Raw genomic sequence first — 25,717 nt, 5'->3', positions numbered from 1 at the left:
TCTTGACCTTACTTTGTGTCATTGGCTGACAGAAGTCATTTGACAGGCGTCCCTACATCGGCTTCTTATCATTGGCTAATTCTAACAGAACATCGAGGTGTGACACGCTTAGTGCGTGGCTATTGGCTAATAAGTCTCGGGTTTGAGGCGTGGAACGCACAACGGGAATTTCCTGTTACTTGGGCAGAGAGAAGCACATTGTCCTTCTTCGTTCTTACCTGGCAATGCAGGGTTATTGTCTATTCCTTTAGGAAGGGCCTCAGAGGGCACTGGCTCCATAGAGGGAAACCAAGACGCTTCTATTAGTTGGTCTCTGAAGCTAGGGGGGCAGGACTTGTCGTGGGAGGCCTAACCCAGTAAAAAACAGGTGTGGGGGTCAGTATCTGGCACGTAGGGCACAGGCATAGCTCAGATAAGGGGTCCTGGAGAGTTACTAAAGAAATAATTATTAGCAGGATCTGGAGGGGTGGGATCAGGGGCAGCATCGTATTATTACCCGGGTGTAGTGTAGGGATCAGTCCCTAAAACATCTGTATTTGCAGGACTATTTTTTTTTAGTGCAAAGACTGACCCCAGATCTTGGGTTTATGATACTTAAAGATGCCTCGTAAGAAGCCATTTAGCAACAAGCAGAAGAAGAAGCAGCTCCAAGACAAACGGGATCGGAAGCGCGGTACGTATCGCCTGCCAATGTTTCGTGGGCAGCTTTATAAAATGCTGTGGTTTTTTGTATTATGGGAATTTTTGCTGTTTTCTAATATACTTTGTGTTTCTATTCTCCATTTTCAAGACATCTGCTTGCAGTCAGTGAATGTGGCCATCGTTTTTTATACCCAGAACCTGGAAACCCATACAGCCCTAATATCGAGAGTTTGCTACAATTGTATCCAGCCTATGTTTTTTTCCTATCCAATGCATCAGTGTTTAGGTAAAATGTTTTAAGCCTGGAGTCCAGGCTGTTAAGCTCACAGACGATTCTCTAGACGATACAATTGTAGCAAACCCTCAGCTGTGAGAATTATTTTTCAGCTTGTGAATGTGATGGACAGCAAACAGTGATCTTAAAAATGGTTCAAAAAAAATGTTAAACAAATCTGTCACCTGCTTCATGCCTTCAGGTTCACTCCCCATGCCCCCGATTGACAATTTTTTTCCCTTATGCACAGTAATAGGTGGAAAGTTGTCAATCAGCGGCGGGCGGGCGGGCGGGCGGCAGACTTACTATTCAGGAGTCTATGAAGGCTGGACGATAACCCTTGTTGCGGCAGCCATGTTGGTTGTCACCAGTTTAGTGGAAGCAGATGGTGCAGAATCTGCTGTAGGGCTTCACACAAGATGCCAACAATTTGGTAGTGCCCCCGCTCAGTTCACATCAATGTTATGGTGTCTAAGACTTTATTAATTAGTGCGCCTTTTTTATTATATTTTTCCAGGGCCACTTGAAGCCGGCAGGTCCGAGTCAAATAGCCGAAGCCAAAGCAGAGAACGTGGAGAGGAGAACACAGACACCTCAGACAGTGAGAGCGTCCGACCCCAAGTGAGGAGAATCAATCAGCAGCCGCAAGTCCTCAAGTCTAGAGAAAAAGGATACGACCCCAACAGGTCAGCCATTAAAATATGTGTCAATACAGCGACATTCCTTTTACTCCGGCATCCGATAATCGCCACCTGTTTATGACGGAAATTTCATAACACGAGAAGACCGAGCAGAGAGAACGAATTGTCCGGAAGTTCCGCTCAGTCAGACATAGCAGCAGAAACTTTGTTCTAACTTTTTTTATCTTAAACTTTCTTCTCCAGCCTTGGGGTCGTTTCAGACGGCCGTATTTTAACGTCTGTATTATGGCCGACAAACTCCTACCCCCATCCGGCTTTCATAGAACCCTATAGTAATCTAATATCAGTAGGACCATGAGGGGTTCAGGTGTTATATGGACACTAAAATGCGGCTGTATTATGACCTTGAGAACTAGGATTGACAAGTGGATTTCACATGCTTTTCTATGACCTTACAATAATCCACAGCATCTGATAATCCGCCATCTATCAAGTCACTATGATCTCGGATTAAAGGAATTTTACTGTATGTTTGTATGGGATTTTGGATTTGAGATAGGTTCACTTGAGGTATCTAAATGATGGCCCTATAAAGCGTTATCGCTTTGTTTTAGCGATTAGTGGGGGTCTCCGTGCTTGGACCCCCACAAATCCAAACTTCTGACATGTCACTATTACATGTTAAAAGTTTGAACGTTTAGTAACCCTTTAAGCATCCGGCCCATAAAGGGGCTGCAAGGGATGCGCCTATTATAAGCGGATTTCCCGTCCCCTGTTCTGGATTTCTATTTTACGCCACAAGCAGAAAACAAAAATACGTACACACTAGTACAGCTCTGGTATTCTGACCTGGTGCGCCACTTCATCCCAGTGGGCAGGGGCTAGTGAATGCCAGGCTCTGCCCACCCACTCCATAGAGGAGACTGTGCTGATATCTAATATTAAACATCCGCGCAGTCTCAGGGGAAGCAGAAGTCAGAAACAACCATTGATGTCCCATGAAGGAAAGAGTTTGTATGAAGTTATGGCGATGACAGCTGCTATACTCGTAGTACCCTGATTACCGTGGCACCCCAGTCCTTCTTGTTTATCGACTGAATGTGATACCATACAAATCCTGGTAAACCCTATTAATCCACATTTTGTCCCTTTCATACACCGTGGTGAATTTGCTCCATTCCTTTTGCGTTACAGGTTTAGATTGCAGTTTGAAAGAGAGAGCAAAGAAGAAATTGAACGCAGAAAGAAACTCGCGATCGAGAAGATATTGGAGCCAGTTGCAGAAACGGAACTTGAGGTGGATATAGAGAAGATATACAGGCCGGGCTCAGGTAACCGTTGTATGGGCTCATTTCTCCCACTATGTGATTGTAGTGATGTCTTTATTATTCATATGTCATATTATTAGACAGACAATTCTCATTTGGATCCGTTTTTAAGATTATATTGGGGAATTACGTGTTCAGAAATTCCCTCATATATAGTATACACATTACCACAATGACTTCCTTTATGAGAGGGAGGAATTCAGGTAAAAGAGCAGAAAAGCTGCAGGGAAATTAAATGGTAACTAAACGTTTGACAAACTTCTGACATGAGCACTGACCCCCACCAATCACAACTTCTGACATGAGCACTGACCCCCACCAATCACAACTTCTGACATGAGCACTGACCCCCACCAATCACAACTTCTGACATGAGCACTGACCCCCACTAATCAAAACTTCTGACATGAGCACTGACCCCCACTAATCAAAACTTCTGACATGAGCACTGACCCCCCACCAATCAAAACTTCTGACATCCACTAATCAAAACTTCTGACATGAGCACTGACCCCCCACCAATCAAAACTTCTGACATGAGCACTGACCCCACCAATCACAACTTCTGACATCCACCAATCACAACTTCTGACATGAGCACTGACATCCACCAATCACAACTTCTGACATGAGCACTGACCCCCACCAATCAAAACTTCTGACATGAGCACTGACCCCCACCAATCAAAACTTCTGACATGAGCACTGACCCCCACCAATCAAAACTTCTGACAGGAGCACTGACCCCCACCAATCAAAACTTCTGACAGGAGCACTGACATCCACCAATCAAAACTTCTGACAGGAGCACTGACCCCCCACCAATCAAAACTTCTGACATGAGCACTGACCCCCACCAATCAAAACTTCTGACATGAGCACTGACCCCACCAATCACAACTTCTGACATGAGCACTGACATCCACCAATCAAAACTTCTGACATGAGCACTGACATCCACCAATCAAAACTTCTGACATGAGCACTGACATCCACCAATCAAAACTTCTGACATGAGCACTGACATCCACCAATCAAAACTTCTGACATGAGCACTGACATCCACCAATCAAAACTTCTGACATGAGCACTGACATCCACCAATCAAAACTTCTGACAGGAGCACTGACCCCCACCAATCAAAACTTCTGACATGTCAGATGTTTGTCAAAAGTTTAGTTATCCCTTAAGTTCCCCATGGCTGTCCTTACCTACTGACCACTTCTTGGTCTCTAGAGGGTTCTGTATTTCTTCTCTAATTCTAGTATGGATATATATTGGATTGAAGAGTTATTTGCCTCTCTCCTCATAAAGGGTCAAAGGAAGGTTCCCCCCTCTTTTAGCCACAGTAGGGAGTCTGGAAAACCTGGCTCATCCATGTATTACACCTGGCACTGTGTAATACTTCATTCCCTCTACAGGGGAAGCCAATTCTGACTTCTGGAGTTTGCCAATGATCACAGCAGTTCTGGGACCCCAACACAAACAATTCGCTTATCATCCGAGGACCCTCGTAAAGAGGACCTGTCGCCTTTCTTGACTTGTCCTTTCAGTAAATACTTGTATTCCCAGTGAAATATCAATTTTGGAACATATTTTGTTAGAACTCTGCATTGTGCTGTTCCTCTGGTATTCCTCCTGGAAACGTATGAATGAATTGACTACTGGGTGTTACCGTTCCCCTTGTCAAAGGGGCGTGTCACTACACAGTCTCACTCTGTCAGCGCTGATTGGTCTGTGTAGCGACACACCCACAACTGCTAACACCAATTGGGTTGGGTCACACTTCCAGAAATCTATGAGCTGTGCCAAAGGGGTTTAATCTCTTTCTATAGAGCCCCGTCATTCTAGAAATCCGTAGCGATCAGACTTCACCTGTGCCATCTTGTCATCTATATGCATCACATATCATTTGGACTGGATTTCCCATTTAATTGTAGATCCAGTCCTACATTTTACATAGCGGATGTATCGTGTTATAAAGTTGTTGGTTTATTAATGTTAATGGTTTTTTTGGAATCTGAACCTCACTGGACGGGGTTGGAAAGATTTTACACGGCTTTGTGTAAGGACACAGCTAGTCGTGAGCGTGGACACACTGCCTGCAGGACGTAAGTGAGGACATTCCAGGACACCACCGTCCGTCAGCGGATGTTCACACGGCAGGCACTACTACCCCACTCATTCATGTAACTGCGGAAATATAGAAATAATCTTCCGTACAGGTTTATATAGTAAAAATGATCCTATTGTAACAGGATTCTGGAGTCCACCAATGTAAATCTAGTAATGCGAAGTGGGATTTGTCCTTCTGTATGATCACATTCAGTGGGATTCTACAGGTCTATCATCCCTTCCTCCACAATAGTCTGCCCCGTACCTCAATCCTCTATACCATGGCATGTGCTCCATATCTTAAAGGGAATGTATCATCAGAAAATTATTTAAAGGGGTTGTCCACTTTTTTTTATTTTTTTTCTACTAATTTATTTATAGAATAGGAAATCGTCCACATTTCTAATATACATGTATTTAACATTTTGCTCACATTCCTTTCTTATATCCGTGAAGTCGTCTCTGTCGAAACTTACAAAAATGGTGTAGCCCACAGATTTGTCCATAAAAAAAGCACCCGCAGGATAACTGAATGGGCAGTCATGTGACCCACATCATGTGACCACTGGCATTCAGCTCTTACATTCTTCTCACGGTCTCCTCTGTATGGGGTTTTTTTTCATTCAACTTTATTAACAACATGACAACATCACCTAGAGACAGGCAGCCGTTTTATAAATCCTCTAGAGACCGTGAATACAGGCAGTGAATCAATTGTTTATCATTATTCCACCATTGCGTGTGTGTGTGCGCGTGTGTGCGCGCGTGTGTGTGTGTGTGTTGTGCGTGCGTGTGTGTGTGTGTGTGTGTGTGTGGTGGGTCGCATGACTGACGCCAGGTCTAATCATATTCCGGCAGCCTGTGGATGCGTTACACAGGACTAACCGGTGGGCTGTACCATTCCATTGTGACAGGGGCCTCATGCACTATAATAATTGTATGTGAGCATAATTTCTAATACATGTATATCAGAAAACGGTATGATTTCCTATTCTACAAATAAGTAAAAAAATAAATAAAACCTGGACAAACCCTTTAAATCAGGTTTTTTATCATAAACGTTTTTTTATTTGACTACCCATGTAAAAAATTATCCTGAAATATTCGTTTTCACAATGGCCACTAGAGAAGACTCTTTCAATAGGCTGACACATCCTGTTTTCTGCAGATCACTTGTCAGCTTTGCTGTGTAGACTGGGACGGAGTCGGCAGGGGAGTTAATGACAGCTGTATTATTTTTCTAGTGGCCTAGATAAGGCAGGATAGTAGTACTATACATCCAGAAAAGGCTCTGTATGTAGCTTCCCTGGTCTCTGGGGGTGGGGTTGTACTTTATTATTTTTTTGGAGACTATTAATCTATGGACTCCGGCTTCTCTCAACCTCAGCGATCAGCAGTTCCTGCCGGAGGAAGCTGCGTCCAGCGAAACATTTAACCTGTAGCGGCCGAATGAATGGCCATCCATGTTCTGTATATCGTGTGTATCACAGAATACTAATGTTTTCCCCACAGTGCTGGACTTCCCAAAAAGACCGGCCTGGAGCTACGAGATGAGCAAGGAGGCCGTGCTGTCCCAGGAGGAAAGAGCCTTTAAGGAATATCTGCAGAAGATTTATGAAAATCACACTCCTCAAGAGCTCAGTTACTTCGATCACAACCTGGAGGTGAGATATAAGATGCCAAGAATGGAAACGATTACGCCTAGTGAAGCAGGGGTGTAGCTGTGCGGGGGCTGGCGGAGCATGTTCCCTGGGTGCGGGGTGCCAGGTGGAACGCCAGCTTGGCCAGGATATTTAGATGCAGGGTTAGGGAGGCAGACATCGGAAGCCTAGCTGTGGAGAGAAGTTTAAAGGGGTTGTTCCACAAAGACCTCAACCTGGTCATCTATGACCAGGTCCTGCCGCCCGATTCCATGGTCAGGCTTTAACTGAGGCTTGTTGACCAGATCTTCCCAGGTTTCTTTGCATTATGGAAACTCGGCTAATGGCAATACAGTGAGTTAAGCTGTAACGTCACATGTCTGACAGTGGGGTGGAGCTAATCTGTTGTCAGTTTCCAAGAGCAACCAGCAGAATTTTGAATGCATCTGAATGGAGAAAACTATGAGCAACCAATGTAGTCACCCACCAGCCATGTTTTTTGTTACTAAATAGTGACCAGTATATTTGAAAACAGCATGGCCCAAAAAAATTGTATTCACTAGCGCATAAGTCTGTAGTTGTTGGGGAACTACAACTCTCAGGATGCCCTGACAGCAACGGTTTGGAGACCACTGCATTAGGGAGTATGAAATACTCTCATATTAATAATTACAATAGGAAATGCCTATTTTTTACAGGAGCCTTCCCCTTTAAGTCCCACTCGGTAAGCCTTATTATAGAACATAAGCCATAACAAGTACAATTTTATTTTCTCAGTAAAACTTGTCAATTTTTTTTACTTTTAGACATGGCGCCAACTCTGGAGAGTCCTTGAGATGTCAGACATAGTCCTGCTGATAACAGACATCCGGCACCCGGTCAGTATTCTGGACATTGTTTCTAAATTGTGGACATCTAAGAAAGGAAAATAATAATTGTTTTAATTGGGGATTTAAAGGTACACCCCAGGAAAAATGAAAGGGGCGGGGCATGACGTCTATGTTGTTCTTTGAATCTGTGTCATGCTCCGCCCCCCCCCCCCCCAAGCCCTGTACTAGGCATAACACGGTGTACCAGATTTCCTAGAGTGGTCCTTTAAATTGTTCTGTAATAACTAGTCCTGTGTGGTATCTTTGGCAGGTGCTACATTTTTCTCCTGCCCTCTATGACTATGTGACTCAAGAACTGGGCAGATCATTAATCCTCGTACTCAATAAGATTGACCTGGCGCCCCCATCACTGGTGGTAGCTTGGAAGCATTATTTTCAGGAGAAGTTCCCACAAGTCCATGTGGTCTGCTTCACCTCCTACCCAAGACATCCTGACGATGAGCAAGACCCATCTGCAGGTATGACCAAGACTTCCTTGTACTTCCTTCCATCTATCCTTATATCTGTTCTTATGTCGAACCTTCCTTTGTTAACCTCCGCAGTATTTTCTCTGACCTCCATATCTGTTCTGATCTCTCTTCACTTTCATATACTCGGGTCTAATCTCCTCTTCTCTACATCCACCTCTTCTCTTTTATACACTGTGATTCCACCTCCATCAGATTGTTCCCCACGTAATTAATGGGGTTTTCCAGTTTAATGTAAACTTCACTTAAAGGGCTTATCTAGGACTATAATATTGATGCCGTCGAATCTTTTTGTCATCTGACTACAAACCAAGATCTGGAAAATTGAGAAATGGAAATACAAAGTATATTTAAGAGTTGCAGAACTATTTATTATACAATTATTAAAGGGGTCATCTAGTCTTTAAAAAAATTGTGTGCAGGTGGTATAACTGCAGTAAGATTAGTCACTTACTCATATACTGTCTGTAGCTAAAATGCCTCTGTAAGCCAATCTCCCATGCAGTCACATGACGATGTTACTGGTGTTTATCTTCTGATTGTGTCAAATTCACTATGCTGAATAAGTGGACAGGACGGGATGTCACACATCACATGCCTCTTATCTCCACTGCTCCCTGCTTTCCCCCTTACCTGTCTCTGAATGGATTGTGTTTCACATGCTGGGCAGTAGGTAGTGCAGAGTCTAGCAACAGATCGGTTTTTCAGCAGCAGACAGAGTAATAATTACAACACTATCTTACACCCTGTAATATATGGGCATACAGGCCACTGTAAATAGAGGCAATGTCTGTGGAAAGGGAATCATGGGAACTGTAGTTTTTTTTTTACATGCTAATCATACATATATACGTAACACGATGCCCATACGGTGCCCCTTTATCCTGCAGCTTCATCGCATCTCACTTGTTTGCAGACAGATGCAGGTCTCAGTCCTTCTTCTTTACAGTTTGTCTCCACGTTTGTGCTTCTTAGTCCAATCTCTTTCTCTCCTATTAGTGTTTAAGAAGCGCAGGAAGAAGCGCCGGGGTAGGAACGCAGCCCTGGGCCCCAATCAGCTCCTGCGAGCTTGTGAGATCATCACTGCTGGAAATGGTAATTACTTCTTAATATCACAGATGTCGTCTCGGGATTTGGTTCTGACGATGTCATTTAGCGATTAATAAGTCAGTTCGATAAATCCACCAACCACGTTCAGCGCGGTCGACCGCCGGCGTCCATTAAAAAAGACACTGTGCACCTTGTATCTGCCAGGTAATCTGCCGCAGGGACCACAAGCATTTACAGCCTTCACTATCAGTTGTTGGCAGGCAGGCCGCAAAATCTAGGCAGGGGTTCTGTATACCTGACTGCCACCAGTACCGGGCTGTTACTTTGCTCCTCATCACGGTCTTCTTTTATGTTCCTTTTAGTTGATCTAACGTCCTGGAGAGAGAAGATTGAGAGAGACTCGGCTGCACTACTCGGCGCTGCTGGGAGGGAAGAAGACCGAGAGGAGAAGGAGGCCGGTGAGGCAGATGTTGTCGTCGCCCAGCAGGTCACTGATGCAGAACTAGGGGTACCCAGCAGAGAGCGCTATAAGGATGGGGTGCTGAGCATTGGCTGTTTAGGTGAGATCTGCACCTTGACGTGTTACAGTTTTGCTTTTTGGAGATCACTACTGTCTGCCTCTCCCAAGTATGAAGAGGCTGATCATAGTAAACGATCGATTAGTCAACGCTACAGCAAATAGAATAAAGATTTTATGTTTAGTGTCTTCAATTCAAACCTTGGCGGAGCGCGTCATGTAAAAGTGATAATTGTAGCATATGTGAACCGCGCTTTATGGTGAGCTCCGGTTTTATTTCCGCTTTTTGCTCCAGGGTTTCCAAATGTGGGAAAGTCCTCACTAATCAATGGACTCGTTGGAAGAAAGATTGTCAGTGTTTCACGGACTCCGGGTCACACCAAATACTTTCAGACGTATTTCCTGACGCCCACAGTGCGCCTCTGTGACTGCCCCGGCCTCATCTTCCCTTCACTTATAGATAAGCAACAGCAGGTAAATATATGAGTGACTAATATGTAATCATCATATTAACCCCGTCACACACAGCGCCAGAAGCTTATGGCAGAGTCAAGGCACAGAATTATGCATGTGAGCTGCTGCATTTGCAACAATTGTTCCCACATGATCCCCTCGATCATGTCGGCGGACTTTCTGGTGATACGGTCAGGAGCCTTGCAATACATCGTATGGACAATCCCAGGGCCGTCTCTTCTTATCGCCTGTTGTTTGAGTATACTTTGGTAACTTCTTGGGTCAAAAATAGTGTAATGTAGACATAGTGAGTGTCATGCTCCGCCCCCCTGTGTCATGCTCCCCCCCCCCCCCCCCTTAGTCCGAGCACTCTCCGTAACACTGTGTATCCGTTTTACCGTATGACCTGGGCAGGGTGGCAGGTTTAAGTGTAGCATTCATTTGTACTCTCTCTCCCTAACAGCTGCTTGCAGGAATCTACCCTATCGCTCAGATTCAGGAACCTTACACCTCTGTTGGATATCTGTCCTGTCGAATACCCGTTCCCGATCTCCTTAAACTTAACTATCCGGAAGGACAAGGTCAGGGCTGGACTGCATGGGGCATCTGTGAAGGTAAATGACCTTATTTATTAGGCATGGGCTGATGGGGTAGACACTGTGCACTCTCTCATACGCAGTGGTGACGAATCATCACATTTTTGTCTCCTTCCACACTCAGCTTGGGCAGATAAGCGCGGATACAAGACTGCAAAAGCCTCGCGCAGTGACAGTTACAGGGCCGCCAACAGTCTCCTGCGCCTTGCTGTAGATGGACGGCTTTGCTTGTGTATGAGGCCTCCTGGATACTCCCTTCAGAAAGGTATAAACCTGACATTCCGACCTCCCCTGGATTGAGCCAAAACCAGGTATGGAACCTTAAAGGGCTGTCCAGGTTGGGGCCGGTTTTTCATTCTGATAGGTCATCAGTATATGATCGGTGGGGGTCTGACCCCCGGACGCCGCACCGATCAGCTGTTCCGGCTGTCTCCAGGCACCGGATGTTCTACACTGGTTGGTGCCGGAAGCAGATGCCTCTGTACACTATAGCGGCCGTTCTGCAGAACAGCAACTCTGCTCCTATTCACTTGAATACGGCAGCACGGCCGCTATACAGTGTACGGAGCCGTCTCCTTCCGGCACCGCCCCGTGCATGGCTTCCGGTGCCCAGGGACCGCCGCAACAGCTGATCAGTCCAGGTGTTGGAACCCCACTGATCATAGACTGTGGATAGGTCATCTGTATAAAAAAAAACAGCCCCCAACCTGGACAATGCCTTTTAACAGAATAAATATATAAAATAAGAATTTATAGGTTTCAATTCTGGTTTTGGCTTAAAAAATGCATTAAAAATCTCCATCAAATCTGCATTGTGTGAACAAGGCCTCCAGCTTCTATTTTTTAGATAGAAGAATGTAACTTGGGATCAGTACAGGATAAGTAATGTAATGTATGTACACAGTGACTCCACCAGCAGAATAGTGAGTGCAGCTCTGGAGTATAATACATGATATAACTCAGGATCAGTACAGGATAAGTAATGTAATGTATGTACACAGTGACTTCACCAGCAGAATAGTGAGTGCAGCTCTGGAGTATAATACAGGATAAGTAATGTAATGTACACAGTGACTCCACCAGAAGAATAGTGAGTGCAGCTCTGGAGTATAATACAGGATGTAACTCAGGATCAGTACAGGATAAGTAATGTAATGTATGTACACAGTGACTCCACCAGCAGAATAGTGAGTGCAGCTCTGCAGTATAATACAGGATATAACTCCGGATCAGTACCAGATAAGTAATGTAATGTATGTACACAGTGACTCCAGCAGCAGAATAGTGAGGGCAGCTCTGGAGTATAATACAGGATATAACTCAGGATCAGTACCAGATAAGTAATGTAATGTATGTACACAGTGACTCCACCAGCAGAATAGTGAGTGCAGCTCTGGAGTATAATACAGGATGTAACTCAGGATCAGTACAGGATAAGTAATGTATGTACACAGTGACTCCACCAGCAGAATAGTGAGTGCAGCTCTGGAGTATAATACAGGATGTAACTCAGGATCAGTACAGGATAAGTAATGTATGTACACAGTGACTCCACCAGCAGAATAGTGAGTGCAGCTCTGGAGTATAATACAGGATGTAACTCAGGATCAGTACAGGATAAGTAATGTAATGTATATACACAGTGACTCCACCAGCAGAGTAGTGAGTGCAGCTCTGGAGTATAATACAGGATGTAACTCAGGATCAGTACAGGATAAGTAATGTAATGTATGTACACAGTGACTCCACCAGCAGAATAGTGAGTGCAGCTCTGGAGTATAATACAGGATCAGTACAAGATAAGTCATGTAATGTATTTACAAAGTGATTGAACTTTTATGAAGACTATATTTAAATGTGGACAACTTGTGAGTGCCAGGCAACTGACCACAAAATGTCTGCCTCTCAACTCCTCTCTATATTCTTCCTTCTTACAGAGACTTGGGAGAAACACCTGGAAACACAGGAAATAGTTTCCCATGTTCAGACACGAGTCCAGTCTGATAGTCGCTCCTCCTCAGCCGGAGAAGAAGAAGAAGAGGAGGAGGAGGAGATCTCCAGTTCAGGGGAAGAAGAGGAAGAACGTGACCGGGATGCGGATGAGGAGGCGGATGAAGATGAAGAATCCACTCCGCTTCAGGCAAAGAAAGGGGCCAAAAGTAAAACTGCTGATGTCAACCCTTACGCCCTTCTTGGCGAGGGCGAGTGTTGATGAGTTTGGGCTGTGACATTAGGAGGCTTGTGCTCTAGAAAAGGTGAGGTTATTGCCTCTGTACAAAAACCTTCCCATGATTCACTTACTGCACAGTAACCAGGCAGAGCCGCCCTCCCCCCTGGGATCTGCTTTACAAAGAGCTGACATGTTCCCTATGGCTGCTCCCTGTACACTCTATAGCAGCGTCCTGCAATCTGCGGCTCTTCAGCTGTGGCACAACTACAACTCCCAGCATGCAAAGGAGCCACAGGTTGCAACCACTGCTCCAAAGATTACTTTGCTTTACAGATCTATGAAGGTTTATTGGGTTATTTCATTTGCGGGTGAGACGTATAATACACATATGAGAATCTGTTACACAAGATCTTATACATAAAGGCCGGACCTCCTGAAAGGGTCTCTGTAGTCTCAATATGTGGTCTCTTGGACCCAAACAAGCTCTAAGTATGAGGTTCAGCCATGCAGTAAACTGTATTGGTGAGCGTGTATATAGTGATAAATTACCAGTCCCTAAGATCTCATTACAAAATGGTACAACATTTGGTGTTCATTAAAGGATATGTATACTTTTGCAGCCAATTTTTGTATTGCTTAAAAAAAAAAATTTTTATGCAGACCTATTTGACTCCATGGTAACAGACTACGTAACAACCCTGTGTAGTCTGATGCTGCAATGATGTGTTACTCCACTCCTTCTGCCCCTTGTTCTTGCTAACCTACAGACTGTAGAAGAGTAGGCAGAGGAAGTGGAGAAACGCATGACTGCAGGATCAGACTACACATACATAGATTTGCATGGGAGCTGCATACACTAAACTGAAGTACTTGAATCAAAAAGTTGCATAATTGTTTATATCCAATGCATTTAAGCAATAAAAAATTGGTTGCAAAAGTATACATTGCCTTAAATGAACACTTCACGCGGAGCCGATGGAACCTTAAGCAGAAGGGTGGATTATTGACGCCACGTTCGCTGTTTGAGGATCAGCTAAGAATGAGGTTTCTTATTGACCACACTGATCTCATGTCCTGGTGGCCTAAACCTATACAACATGCAGTGAAGAGAAATGAATGGGATCGTTATTCCGAACTAGTTATGTCTTACTGAAGCGGAAGGTTCCCTGTGGCTCGTACTTCAGTCATGTGACCAGTACAGTAATATAATGCATTTTAATAACCATCCAGCTCCCAAAACGGCTTGTTACTCTGTGCATAGACCCGACCACATTCCATCCTCATAATAAGTGGACTTCAATAGGTCTGTGAGTTATAAAAATGGCTATAAGCAGAGTGGTGGTGTTCTGTTTTTTCTTTTTGCCTCAGCCGAGCGGCTTCTATTATACTACCTTAATATTGTGCGTGCTTTTTCCATCAATATCATATGGCGGGGGGGGGGGGGGGGGACCAAGGTGCTAAGCATAACCGAGTCTGTATTTAACTAAACTATTCCAATAGAAAAGTGACTTTTAATGCTCCAGGTTTGGCTGGTGTGAGAATTTACCAAGCAGGATTAGCCTTCGGCTTCATGGATTGGTGAGGTTGGGTTGTATTAAAGGCAATGTCCAGCTTCACAATCCAGTTTTGTTTATTATTACAATGCCTCAAAAATGAAGCCACTTGGCAAATGGTCTTCATTAAAAAAAAAAAAATAATAATACTTGTTTGGTGTCTACAGCTCCTATGTAGTCCTATGTGTCTCCATGGTAACAGACTACACATAAACCCTGTGTAGTCTGATCCTGTAATCACACTCCCATTTGTTCTCTACTTACTAACACACATTAGGTATGGTAATACGACTGCTAGACACAGGGTTTACTTGTAGTCTGTAACCATGGAGACACATAAAACTGCATAGGAGCTGTGGACCGAAAGCAGTAGGAGGTGTCTAATGACCACTATGTGTAAAGTTGCTTACATTTTCATTTTTGATGCATAGAAACAATAACAAAAAAAAAAAGTGGAACTTCCCTTTAAGTAGAGAGAGGGTGTGAGATCACATTTCTGGTAATAGAGCGGTGAGGTTACCGTCATAATGCAGAGATTCCTACGACATGGCTGACTTGTAGCACAATGACGCCCCTACCTCATATTCGGTGCGCCCTCTTGGCCTAAGCGCGTAAGGCATATTTACTCAATTTCTCGTCGTTTTCATGGCTTCAAATCTCTATTTTGCTGTATACAAATAAATACAATTCTATTTACGGATTCCTGAGGTGATTTATTTTAACTTGCTCAAAACAAAGAATATTGAATCAGATTGGACGGGGCTCCTATAGTAACTCCTGTCACCACAGCAGCTGGGAGGCAGTCATGACTGCTTGCTCTATTCAGCAGATGTCTAAGTGAATGACTGACGTTCCAGAGTTACCATGAAAACGGTCATTGTATTTTTTTTTCCTTTTTTGAGTTCAGCTGTTCACAACATTACACAACTGCCCTCATCATTCAACTTTTGTGTTTGGACTGAAGAACAGCTCGTCTTTGATGCCCAGCGTTTTTAATTAGGCGGGATTATTATCCCAGAAAAATCATTTGGCCGCTCTCAGGCCCAAATGTGATGGTGGAAGCAAAATGTGTAATGTTAAAGTGCCCCAAAAATCAATTTATTACCATCATTTTTACGTACATAAAGCTTACAAGGGATTGTCTGCTTTCTTAATAGAGCACCCTAAAGATTTGCTGCTGCTGGGTACCCCAGTAATCAGCCATAGTTTGCAGGGAAACCTGGAATCTAGTGTTCAGTTTGGCTGCAGTGCCTCCACAGGGGAAATGAGGCATTACATGGTGCCTATTGAAATCAACAGGCTGTCTGGCTTACACACACACGTGCTGGGTCCTCCAGAGACACTCTGTGTGGTTGATCTCTTCTCCAACTAATTGATGGAGGACCAGAATGAGGGACCCAATCCTGTAATGCGTAGACAGGCGGGACTTGCCAGTGTAAGAGCTGATCTTTGTTGGCCACTTTCCTAAAAAGGTGTCCCAGGTGCAAAACACCCTCTGTGATCATATGGCTTAACCAGGGTTAGAAAAACATGGCTGCTTACTTTCAAACACCATGCCACGCCTGTCCATGGGTTGTGTCTGGTATTACAGCTCCGCTCCATTGAAGTGACGGGTGTGGCGCTGTTTTTGGGAGAAAGCAGCCATGTTTTTCTAATCCTGGACAACCCCTTTAATAGGGCATATGGGAAATGGGTTGGCAGAAAATATCTGCAACTTTCTGTTATGCTTATAATTTATTAAGAGTGGCATCTTATATGCCAGTCTTAATTATAACAACGCTGGAGTAAGATGTACTTAGTTTACAAAGTGGTGCACTCCTCTTAATAAATTAGGCGCATCTCTGGCCGTTCATGCACCAGAAAGTCAACTCTACGCCATGAGCTGGAGTAGATTGGCGCTATAATCTATGCCACTTTCTGGTGTCAGTTTGTGGGGCTGCGGGTAGCCTCGACCCTTCTATTCAGCTCCACCAAATGTAGCAAAAGTCTTTTTTTTTTTTTTTTGTCAGAAAACAGGCGTAGACGTATAATTAATTACCCCTTTTGTGTTTCAGTTCTTCACCATTTTGAAGATCTCTACTTGATGTCTGTGAATAGGAAAGCCCGTCCAGACCTAATAATTCTCAAACTGAGGGTTGTCTACAATTGTGTCAATCTTGACAATCCTCTGCGAGCCAAGCACATCAAAAGCACAAATCCCTTTCATGTCCTGATAGTTTGCTACAATGTATCAATGCAGGTAAAATGTATAAGCCTGTTTAAGAGCATTGTCTAGACTGGATACAATTGTAAAACAAACAAAACACCTCCATTGTGAGAAGTATTAGGTATGTACAGGTTTCCAGACAGAATGTTTCCATTCACTCGCAGCAAGCAGAGATCTTGAGCTAGTGAGGAATTGCATCTATGTATATTAGAAAGTTGCAGAATATTGCGCCGTACAGTGATTAAAGGAGTTCTCTCACAATGACAACCCCTTCCAATATGCCCTATTAGGCTATATGGACGTTATTGAGGGGGTTTGCTGCATGGGGACCCCTTTCTATTGAGCAGAGCTGCTACCATCGAGCGCTAGCGGACTCGACTTGTCTGTATTACATGATCTTCTAGTAGTTTGAATTGCTGGTATGTAACTCTATTTCCCCCCCTGCAGCAGCGATCCCCAGATCGGCTTTATTTAAAACGGGATTGACGTCAATGAGGCCTAATACAAGAGCACGTACGATAGGAAAGAAAAACACAGGGACCAAGATTTCTAAAAGAATCTAGAAAAAATGTCAATCTTTATTTCTGCAAATTAGTGATATTCGGCAAATCTCTATATATTAACATCATATAAAAAAGTAACACAATCTCATGTAAAGCTTTAAATTAGCAGAACTATATATACAGATCAGGCCGTAGCGTTAAAACTGGGATACAAATGTCAAAGCCTCCTCACAACTGAGCTCCGCTCTGACCATCCAAGATTAAGATTCAAGCAGCATCCAACATTACAGTCCAACCCATTCAAGGAAGAGCAAGATGTCTTGGGGGATCCCCCAAACTCATACAAACATCCATTGGGTGGCCCGATAGAGAATATGGAGTCATTTGCAAGACTGACAAAGGAGTGTTTGTCGCTGGCCGTTATAAATTCATTAGCAACAACGTTCCAGCAGAAGTTTCCATAACGTCCTATCAGATGCCTCCTGCGTTCCGTGCAAATCAAAATCGCAACATTCTCAAGAGGAGTTTGGAGGGTTCATCAACAACCCACGTTATATAACCCAGAATTGTCCGGGATTGTTTCGGTGATTAGAAATGGTCTCTGGTTACGAATGTCCTCGAGATCTTCATCTTGAGATCATAAAACAATGTATTCATTTATACTGCATAACAACCGAGAGACTGGAATCTTTCCATTCGCTGAAAGAAAGGAAAATTGTTCCAAGTCCAGACAAAACAGATGGTGGAGGATGCGGGCACGTTATATATAGGGTTGGTTAGAATTGTCTCCTTATGGAGAAGCCCTTGAAGTAGGAAGGATATAATCTGGAGTATTTGGTTTTACTACAGAGTGTGTCAAATGGAAAGCGCCAATGTGGCTTTTTCTAGACAAATTAAAGGAGTGTTGTGTCGGAAATGTGCCCACTTATCGCATCTCGGAGCAGCAGATGTGTGTGTGTGACCGGAATTTCAAGTGATCTGTTTTAAGGCGCAGCTCCCTATTGGCATCACTGTAGGATAAGGATTTCAGAGCGTGGGATGATGGAGGAGAAGGCTGGCAAAGGACTTGCCGCTCATTTTTTACATTCCTGAAATATCAAGTTCCTCCGCTGAGAAATTCTTGAAACAGAAAAAAAACAAAAATTAAGTCAGACTTCATGAAACAAAACTTTTACAGCGGCCTGGAAACTCTGGTAAACAAGACTTGTGTTATAGAGGAGGGGGAGTCTCGAAATGAGCAAGGACGATGCGGTTAGAAATGGGCGCTTTTCTGGAAAGACAGGTGCCCGCTCAATTCCAGGATAACATGTCGCGCACACTGAACTACGAAAACCGGGTCTATGGAAATACTAAAATAATAACCCCGCTCCCCATGTTACAGGGAAGTCTCTCATCCACTGGAGCACCAGGGGGTTATGTATAATGGAGCATGGTCTGTCTACCATGGCAATGATGGGCACCTTTTTGGTAATAAGTAAAATAGCGCTGTAGTATAACTAGATCTGCTTTCCCGTGGAATGTCGTACTGTTCATAATATAGATGGGGGTCAAGGATCACACACAAAATGCGTGAGGTATAATTCATCAACGGTTCATTTTATAGACAAATATATCCAAATAGCTGGAATAGAATGAACCTGGTTGTAGACATTGCATACAAGTTGGTGGATCCTTTGGATTTCAGTAGGATTAGTTGATAATCTCGTATCCTATGGGGCTACAAACTATGACCCAGCACCTGATGATGGTGGAAAAAAAAAATTCTGTCCAATTCTAGTGTTTCCGATAGATAAGTGGTGCCTGAGTTGTCTGTAAGCAGCTCATCCCGAAACATGAAGACAACCCCATGTCAGACAGGTCCTCTGACAAATACACAGATGACGGTGGTCCTCCGGATCGAGAACTGATCCTTCTTGGACCACCCTTGCTAACAAAGGAGGTAGCAAGCCAGGGGCCCCTTCTATTACCTCCATATGCGCTATTGGGGCTTGTGTAAAGTGGATAATTCCTTTAAGGGCTCACTGACACCACAATATTTGTGTTCCATGTTCCCGTCTAGACTTTTTCCACCAAGAATTAGATTTGCTATAATACGACCCTGAATCTCGCTGTTCCTCCGACTCTTGATTGTCCCATCACCGTAGCAACAAGCCTCTCGCAATCCTGGAGTGATAGTCCATCTGGTCTATTGAGTTTTGGTATAGGCGTGCATGGACATTTTAAGGGGTAGATAATCGAAGGGTGAGGTAATCGAATGATATACTTAAATGGTCTCCATATTGTATCGTTGCGCTTGTCGTGATAATTCCAGTGTACGGGGTATAGGATGTGTTTAGGTAAAAGTCCGACATTTCACATTGTATGCACAAGTAGATATTATGTCTACCCTATGACTGGGATATCCAGTGTATAAGACTGGGAGAGACACTTTGCAGTGGAATAGTTCTATGGGATGAAGGCTTGACGGTGAGGATGAACACAAGACATGTCTCCTGCATCCTATAGGCCATTTATAAGGATTGACGACTATAGGAGCAAGGAAATGATGCTATGGGGGTAAGATGGTGAAGCAGGTATTGTAAAGTGTTCTGAATAGTGCTTAGGTTACTCCTTCACTTCCGCACTGGAACAGCAGAGGGCGTGAGAGGTGAGCAAAGCGTGCATGTCCTGGAACGATGGCCGCTCCCTGCAGTCTCTGGCCCAGCACTGCAGCATTAACTCATAGAGGGACTGAGGACAGGGCGGTGGCCGGGAGAGATAGATCTGGAAATAAAGAAAGAAATGGGATTGAATAGATCTGCATTTTTTTCCTGTTACTGTTTCTTTAAAAAAAATAAAAATTGGCATAAATATAACAACAATTGTAGCAAAAAGTAAATGTCAAATGGATTTTGGAATATAGTGCAGCTTACAACCTGTCTAATATACATATATACAGTGGCGAGTGACGTCACATGTAACACACTCGCGCTCCGGGGTTTGTGACGGCCGGTCTCATGTCGGCCACCCTCCCCTGGCCCAGGCTCTCAATCCCAACTACTATTAGCCCTGACCTGCCTGCGTCTGTACGGATTTTTATTCGTACTAATACAAGTAAATATACCTGTACCAATGCATAGGAGAATGTGGGTGCATGGTGGGGGTTGTTGTGTCTCAAATAGCCTCCACCTACCCTGCACCTTCACTCTCTTAGGGCCTCTGAACGTATCCGGAGACCAGTGTTCCCCAACCTGTTGCTCTCCAGCTGTTGCAAAACTACAACTACCAGCATACCCTGATAACCGTAGGGAGGTGTAGTATTGTAGACAGGGGAACATTGCCTTAGACAGTGAGGTGTATGGTGGGGGTTGTTGTAGTTTAAAATGAGCCTCACACCCATCACTTTTTTATTGTTTGCAGAAGACATACATATTACAATAAACTGTGAAAAAAAGACGTCCACTTCATGCGAAAATTTTGTATTTACCGTATATTTATTGGTACCTTGGTACTCGGCAAAATTTCCCAAATGATTGCCCATTTGGGGTACTCTTGTCAAAAATGTTCACCACCCCTGATATAGGGTTTATTTGAATGAAATCTAGTTAATCTGCCTTCATTAATTCATACGAGTAGACTAGTGTTCTGGGAAATATGCAAACTCCACGCAGAGAGTAAGGGTATGTTCACATGGCTTATTTTCGGACGTTTTTCGGGCCGTAAACGCCCGTAAAACGGCCGAAAAATTTGGAAGCAGAACGCCTCCAAGCATCTGCCCATCGATTTCAATGGGAAAAACGGCGTTCTGTTCCAATGGGGCGTTTTTTTACGCGGCCGTTTTGAAAAACACCCGCGTAAAAAAAAACGCCCGTGAAAAACAAGTGCATGTCACTTCTTGAACCGTTATACAGCCGTTTTTCTTTGACTCTATAGAAAAACAGCTGCAAAAACGGCCGTAAAAAATGCAGCGAAAAACGCGAGTTGCTTAAAAAACATCTGAAAATCAGGAGCTGTTTTCCCTTGAAAACAGCTCCCTATTTTCAGACGTTTTTTGCTAAGCGTGTGAACGTACGGGGGACCGTTCCTTTCTTATGTGCTCTTTCTGAGTTACCCTGAGGCATTACCATTGAAATCAATAGAACTGTAGTGTGCAGTGAGCAAAGATATGAGATAGGACCTGTGGTCACTGACTCCCACTGATGGTATAATAAGATCGTTAAAGGGGTTGTTTGAGATTAGAAAACGGTCTGATTTTTTTCAGAAATAGCGCCACTTGTCCATGTGCTGTGTCTTTTATTACATTCCCAGCTAAATGCAATACCAGACACAGCCAGTATACATGAGTGGCGCTATTTCAGAAAAAAAATTAATAATAATTAGAAAAACACCTGTTTTCTACTTTTATCTTAGGCAATTTCATTAAAAGTGTACAGACTGTTAAATGTTTCCAGTTATATAAGGCAAGAATAGCAACCTATATGTTACTATAAAACTTTCTATATGTGAAGACTTTAGAGAGACCCACACTCCCTCATTAACAGGAATTCTTATAAACATCCTTATTCCTGGCCTGCTCATGAGACACGGGTAAGGTATTTGGCACGTTGCCTGCAAGTCACTCACTGCCAGAATAGTCACTTTAGCTCAGAGGATAGACGTTTGAGTCATAATGGTCTTGCTGGATGTTTTAATGTATATATCTCCACCTTTGAATAATATTTTACAGTTTACCTATAGAATGAATCTACAAACACATTACATTACTTATGTCGTGCTGGTCCTGAGTTATATCCTGTATTATACCCAGATCTGTATTAAAGATTCTACAGGCTTCAGAGCTGAAATCTTCCAGCATTTTTAGTTTGCTCAATGTCTGCACAGAGCTTGCTTTGGTGATTTGCATTCTGGGAAGTTTCTTCTATACACTAGACACTGTACAGTCATCTGATGTAGGAAAAACAAACTGTGCCCCCGCATTAGAGGAGCTCAGCTAAGCTGTGTCTGTCGACAAGACTGTTGACTGTTTCCAATAGTAACCAGCAAAATTGTAAATCTAGTATAATACAGGATCACTAGAAGATAAGTAATTTATTTACACAAGTTCTTTAACTTTTTACGTAGGCTCATTCTTTATGTATCCCAAAGTTCCTGCCAAACTGAAAGGGTTATTCCCAACAAATAAAGTGATGGCGTATCGCTAGGATATGAATATCACTTTGTGATCAGTGATGGTCCGACCTCTGGGACTCCCACCAATCCAGAGAATGAAGGGGCTGCAGCACTGATTTAGCAATACATCCCCTCCATCCCCTAAGTTTTCCCTGCACTGTGGCCCCTTCATTCTCAGGATTGTTGGGGGTCCCAGAAGTCGGACCCCCACCTTTTATAAAGAGATGGCATATCCTAGTGGTATGCCGTTTCTTTATTAGATACAAATACCCCTTTAAGTTTGGCAGGATCTTCTGACAATCTAATGCCTATGGCCCACGAAAGCCCACGTTACCAGGGTCACACCAAGAGCAAGCGGAGCCCCATTGCAAAAATCAGAATGGGGCCTGCTGTTGTTGCCACTTCATACCCTCACACCTCACCGTCTTGGAACTGGGGGCCTGGCATTTGTTGCCCTGGACTTTCCCCCCTCAATTAATTGTAAAATGGGATAACGCTAGCCTGAGCTGACCCTCCGACTCATGCATGAGCCATCTAGTTGGCTGAATCTACCAATAAATAATGTCTATGAACATCTTCCATCACTCACCTGTTTCTTACTGTCTCTGAAAACCTCCCCGGCATTCTCAATCACATCTTCATCATTCAGCTCCCCGTACGGCTGCTCCTTACACAACATAAAAATCTCCCATAATGTCACTCCAAAGGCCCAGACGTCACTGGCTGTGGTGAATTTACCCTAGAAATGTAGACGGCAGAGAGGGAAGAGTCAGCGCTTCTATCCAGTGACTATTTTATTTTGCAGCCCATCAGATTTTCATCAGGAGAGTGAGGACAGTATAGGGGCTATAGGGCTACATAGGTTTCACGAACTGCCCACATAAAACGTATAAAGTTCTTTTTATCGGCCCCTCCTGTCAAGTTTAAAAAATTCTATTCACCATCTATTAATAAATATATGTTATATTAGGAAATCCGAGGGACAACCAATATGGCTGCCATTAAAGCTTCCATAAGGGTTATTACACAGCTTTCCCAGACGCCTGAATGGCAAATCTGGCTAGTTATACAGGGATACATCCCAAGCTCCCATACAGCTGTGTAACTAGGGAGGTCTATTATTCAAGACTCTAGGAAAGCTTTTTTGGGTGGTGTAATACAGCCATATTGATTGTCTCCCAACTTTCCCATAAACCGATATAGTTAAAAAAACTGAAATATAGTTTTCTACGATATTCATAAGGAGATGTGATGTATTCATGTTTTTTTCAGAAGGAAATTCACTTTAAAGGAACGCTCTGGGCAACACTGATAACAGTGTTTTTTCTACTGCAGGGCCTGTGGGGGCGGAGCATGACACGGATTCAACAACACCAAAGAGAACATCCCTGTGTCATGCTCCGCCCCCTCAGAAGCTGCGCTCGGCATAACACAGTATAATTGTTTTGTCCGGAGTATTTCTTTAAACCTAAACACTCGCCCAGCTCCTGAGAACCTCTTTTAAAAAAATATATATAGTCTCATTATCTACAGGGGGCAATTATTCCTCTTGCACTGAGGCCTCAAATATAAGATGAAACTGTATATAATGACACTCACCATAAGTATACACTCCCAGGCCATCCACCGGATCGGCAGTACTGCACGGCCCTGTATACGGTAGTAATCTCCAGCGTATAAATTGCGGCTCATACCGAAGTCGGCTATCTTAATGGTGAGGTTTTCGCCCACCAGGCAGTTCCGAGAAGCGAGGTCCCGATGCACGAAGTTTAGCGATGAGAGATATTTCATACCAGAGCAAATCTGCAAGGCCACGTGGAGGAGGCTGGGAAAACTGAGGATAGAGACAGGATAGTGGGTAAGATTATATATTCATGCTGCATCAACCTAGATCAGAGCTCTCTAACCTGTAGTTGTTTTGAAACTACAACTCCCAGCATGTCTATCATGCCCCCTGACACTTGTGGATTAACGTGGTGGATAAATAAATCTCCACTAGCTGGCACTGCTATGAGGGCAATGTAGCTGGAAATTGCTAATAAGGGTAGTATACAGGAGTAGGGTTGGTGGTGGCCCCTGGGCAAAAAATTTGGTGGAGGCCCCTTCTTACTTTTGAGAACCAGAGGCATGCATAAGGTCCTCTCCACCAGACGCATACATGAGGCCCTCTCCACTGAAGTCTATGAGATTTATGGAGGCAGCCAAGCCAAGAAATCTCTTAGACGTCAATCTAGAGAGCCAAACTCATGCCTGGCCATTTCACAATTTTGTCTTGGCTGGATAGCATTGCCAAATGGCCATCAGGGCACCCCCATTTTCCTGAGAGGTGGTAGTCTTAGAAATGAAAATGTGTTAAAGAGGACATATGGTAGGCCGAAAGCTACAATTAGCCTGTGGCCTACAAGGTGAATGGCAAGGCAGGACAACTGGTTCTTATGATCTGCTTCTGATTTTAAGGACCAGATCAGAAGAACTGGCCTGGGCACGGAGTGTGGGTGGTGGAGGCCCTGGGGCACGTGCCCTCCCTATAATCCAGCCCTGATGGTATCAGGAATGCTACCAGCCATCGGTATTGGGCAGTGTGGCTGGTTCTGTTATGTGGACGCTGAGGATGACACTGCTCCGGGAATGCTGTGACTAGAACTGTTATGAGGGCACTGAAAAATGTGAGGTGTCTGGGTGGTTAAGGGGAATTATTGGCTGAAGAAAAAGGTGGCAAAGCAATGAAACCATGAGCATTTCCATAAACCAATGGGAGGCGGTTTCGGGCGTTTTTTGGCGATGATTCTGACGCGATTTCCTCGTCAAAATCAGAGCCAAAAGAGTCTGTGTGAACAGGGCCTAATATAGGATGTCTGAAAGTGACCATAAAATTGTTGGCAGATCTCCTGATTACCAGAAGATCCAATCAAAATTGCCTGCCAATAAATATTTCACGTCTATGGAATCTCCCCATTATACGCCTGTAGGTTCACCTTTCGGAATCACTGTGCCTACAGCTAAAATCATATTGAATCTGGTCAATAAGACTAGAGGTGTGCTCACCTGATACAGTGAGGGTTGTGTCCATCGTCCATGCGCTCGTCCTCCTCAGCCAACTCGTGGGAACTGAGAAACTGGTTGAGGTCTCCATTCTCCATATACTCAGTAATCATACACAGGGGATCTTCATCCAGACAAGCTCCCAACAGCCGGATTATGTGCGGGTCACTCAGACGGGACAAGATCTTCAGTTCCTTTAGAAAATCGCTCCTGAGATCCAACAGGAAAGAGGCAGAGATCATGGGTGAGATAGACTGAGATAGGAAGACTGTTCGGACCATGGGTACAGGTGGTGTTGGGAAGGCTTCTCACTCAAACATACTGTGCAGAGTCAGATGGAAGTTTTGTTTAAGCAACATCGTATATGCTACCGAAAAAAGGAACACCCACCATGTCCGACTGTTAGGGCGTGGGTCATGCCTTATAGTTTAGAACCATAGGGCATAATCTATAGCTACAGCAGACAACAGGTCAGGCGATAC

The 25,717-nt window shown here is 43.9% G+C and overlaps 2 protein-coding genes across 7 annotated transcripts in view; one reads left to right on the top strand and one right to left on the bottom strand.

The window, feature by feature from the left end:
• The first annotated feature begins 120 nt into the window (after window positions 1-120).
• GNL1 (G protein nucleolar 1 (putative)) lies at window positions 121-15,036 on the top strand. The gene is made up of 12 exons (XM_075836378.1): window positions 121-673; window positions 1,434-1,602; window positions 2,752-2,888; window positions 6,513-6,664; window positions 7,447-7,518; window positions 7,781-7,988; window positions 8,997-9,092; window positions 9,410-9,607; window positions 9,860-10,038; window positions 10,481-10,631; window positions 10,738-10,878; window positions 12,551-15,036. Exons 1-12 carry the CDS (start codon window positions 601-603, stop codon window positions 12,823-12,825), a joined length of 1,851 nt encoding a protein of 616 aa, XP_075692493.1. The 5' UTR covers window positions 121-600; the 3' UTR covers window positions 12,826-15,036.
• Window positions 15,037-17,108: 2,072 nt separating this feature from the next.
• Window positions 17,109-25,717, bottom strand: part of DDR1 (discoidin domain receptor tyrosine kinase 1) — a 58,323-nt gene continuing 49,714 nt past the window's right edge. For all 6 annotated transcript variants that reach the window (XM_075836369.1, XM_075836370.1, XM_075836374.1 and 3 more), the window contains 4 exons: window positions 25,239-25,445; window positions 23,793-24,027; window positions 22,783-22,932; window positions 17,109-19,808 (listed from right to left, as the gene is read on the bottom strand). In XM_075836369.1, coding sequence (XP_075692484.1) covers window positions 19,650-19,808; window positions 22,783-22,932; window positions 23,793-24,027; window positions 25,239-25,445 — 751 coding nt within the window. In that variant the 3' untranslated portion in view covers window positions 17,109-19,649. The remainder of the gene's footprint in view (window positions 19,809-22,782; window positions 22,933-23,792; window positions 24,028-25,238; window positions 25,446-25,717) is intronic.

The sequence above is a fragment of the Rhinoderma darwinii genome, chromosome 8 (assembly GCF_050947455.1).
Source record: "Rhinoderma darwinii isolate aRhiDar2 chromosome 8, aRhiDar2.hap1, whole genome shotgun sequence".
In the NCBI taxonomy this organism is placed as follows: domain Eukaryota; kingdom Metazoa; phylum Chordata; class Amphibia; order Anura; family Rhinodermatidae; genus Rhinoderma; species Rhinoderma darwinii.
This window is presented reverse-complemented; position numbering and strand designations above follow the sequence as displayed.

What these genes read in the sequence shown, in the direction of transcription:
- GNL1 (XM_075836378.1), top strand. Translation starts at nt 601, where the DNA reads ATGCCTCGTAAGAAGCCATTTAGCAACAAGCAGAAGAAGAAGCAGCTC. An exon ending in TAACAGACATCCGGCACCCG is followed by an intron (nt 7,519 to 7,780) that starts GTCAGTATTCTG and finishes TATCTTTGGCAG; the next exon opens with GTGCTACATTTTTCTCCTGC. An exon ending in TGGATACTCCCTTCAGAAAG is followed by an intron (nt 10,879 to 12,550) that starts GTATAAACCTGA and finishes TCCTTCTTACAG; the next exon opens with AGACTTGGGAGAAACACCTG.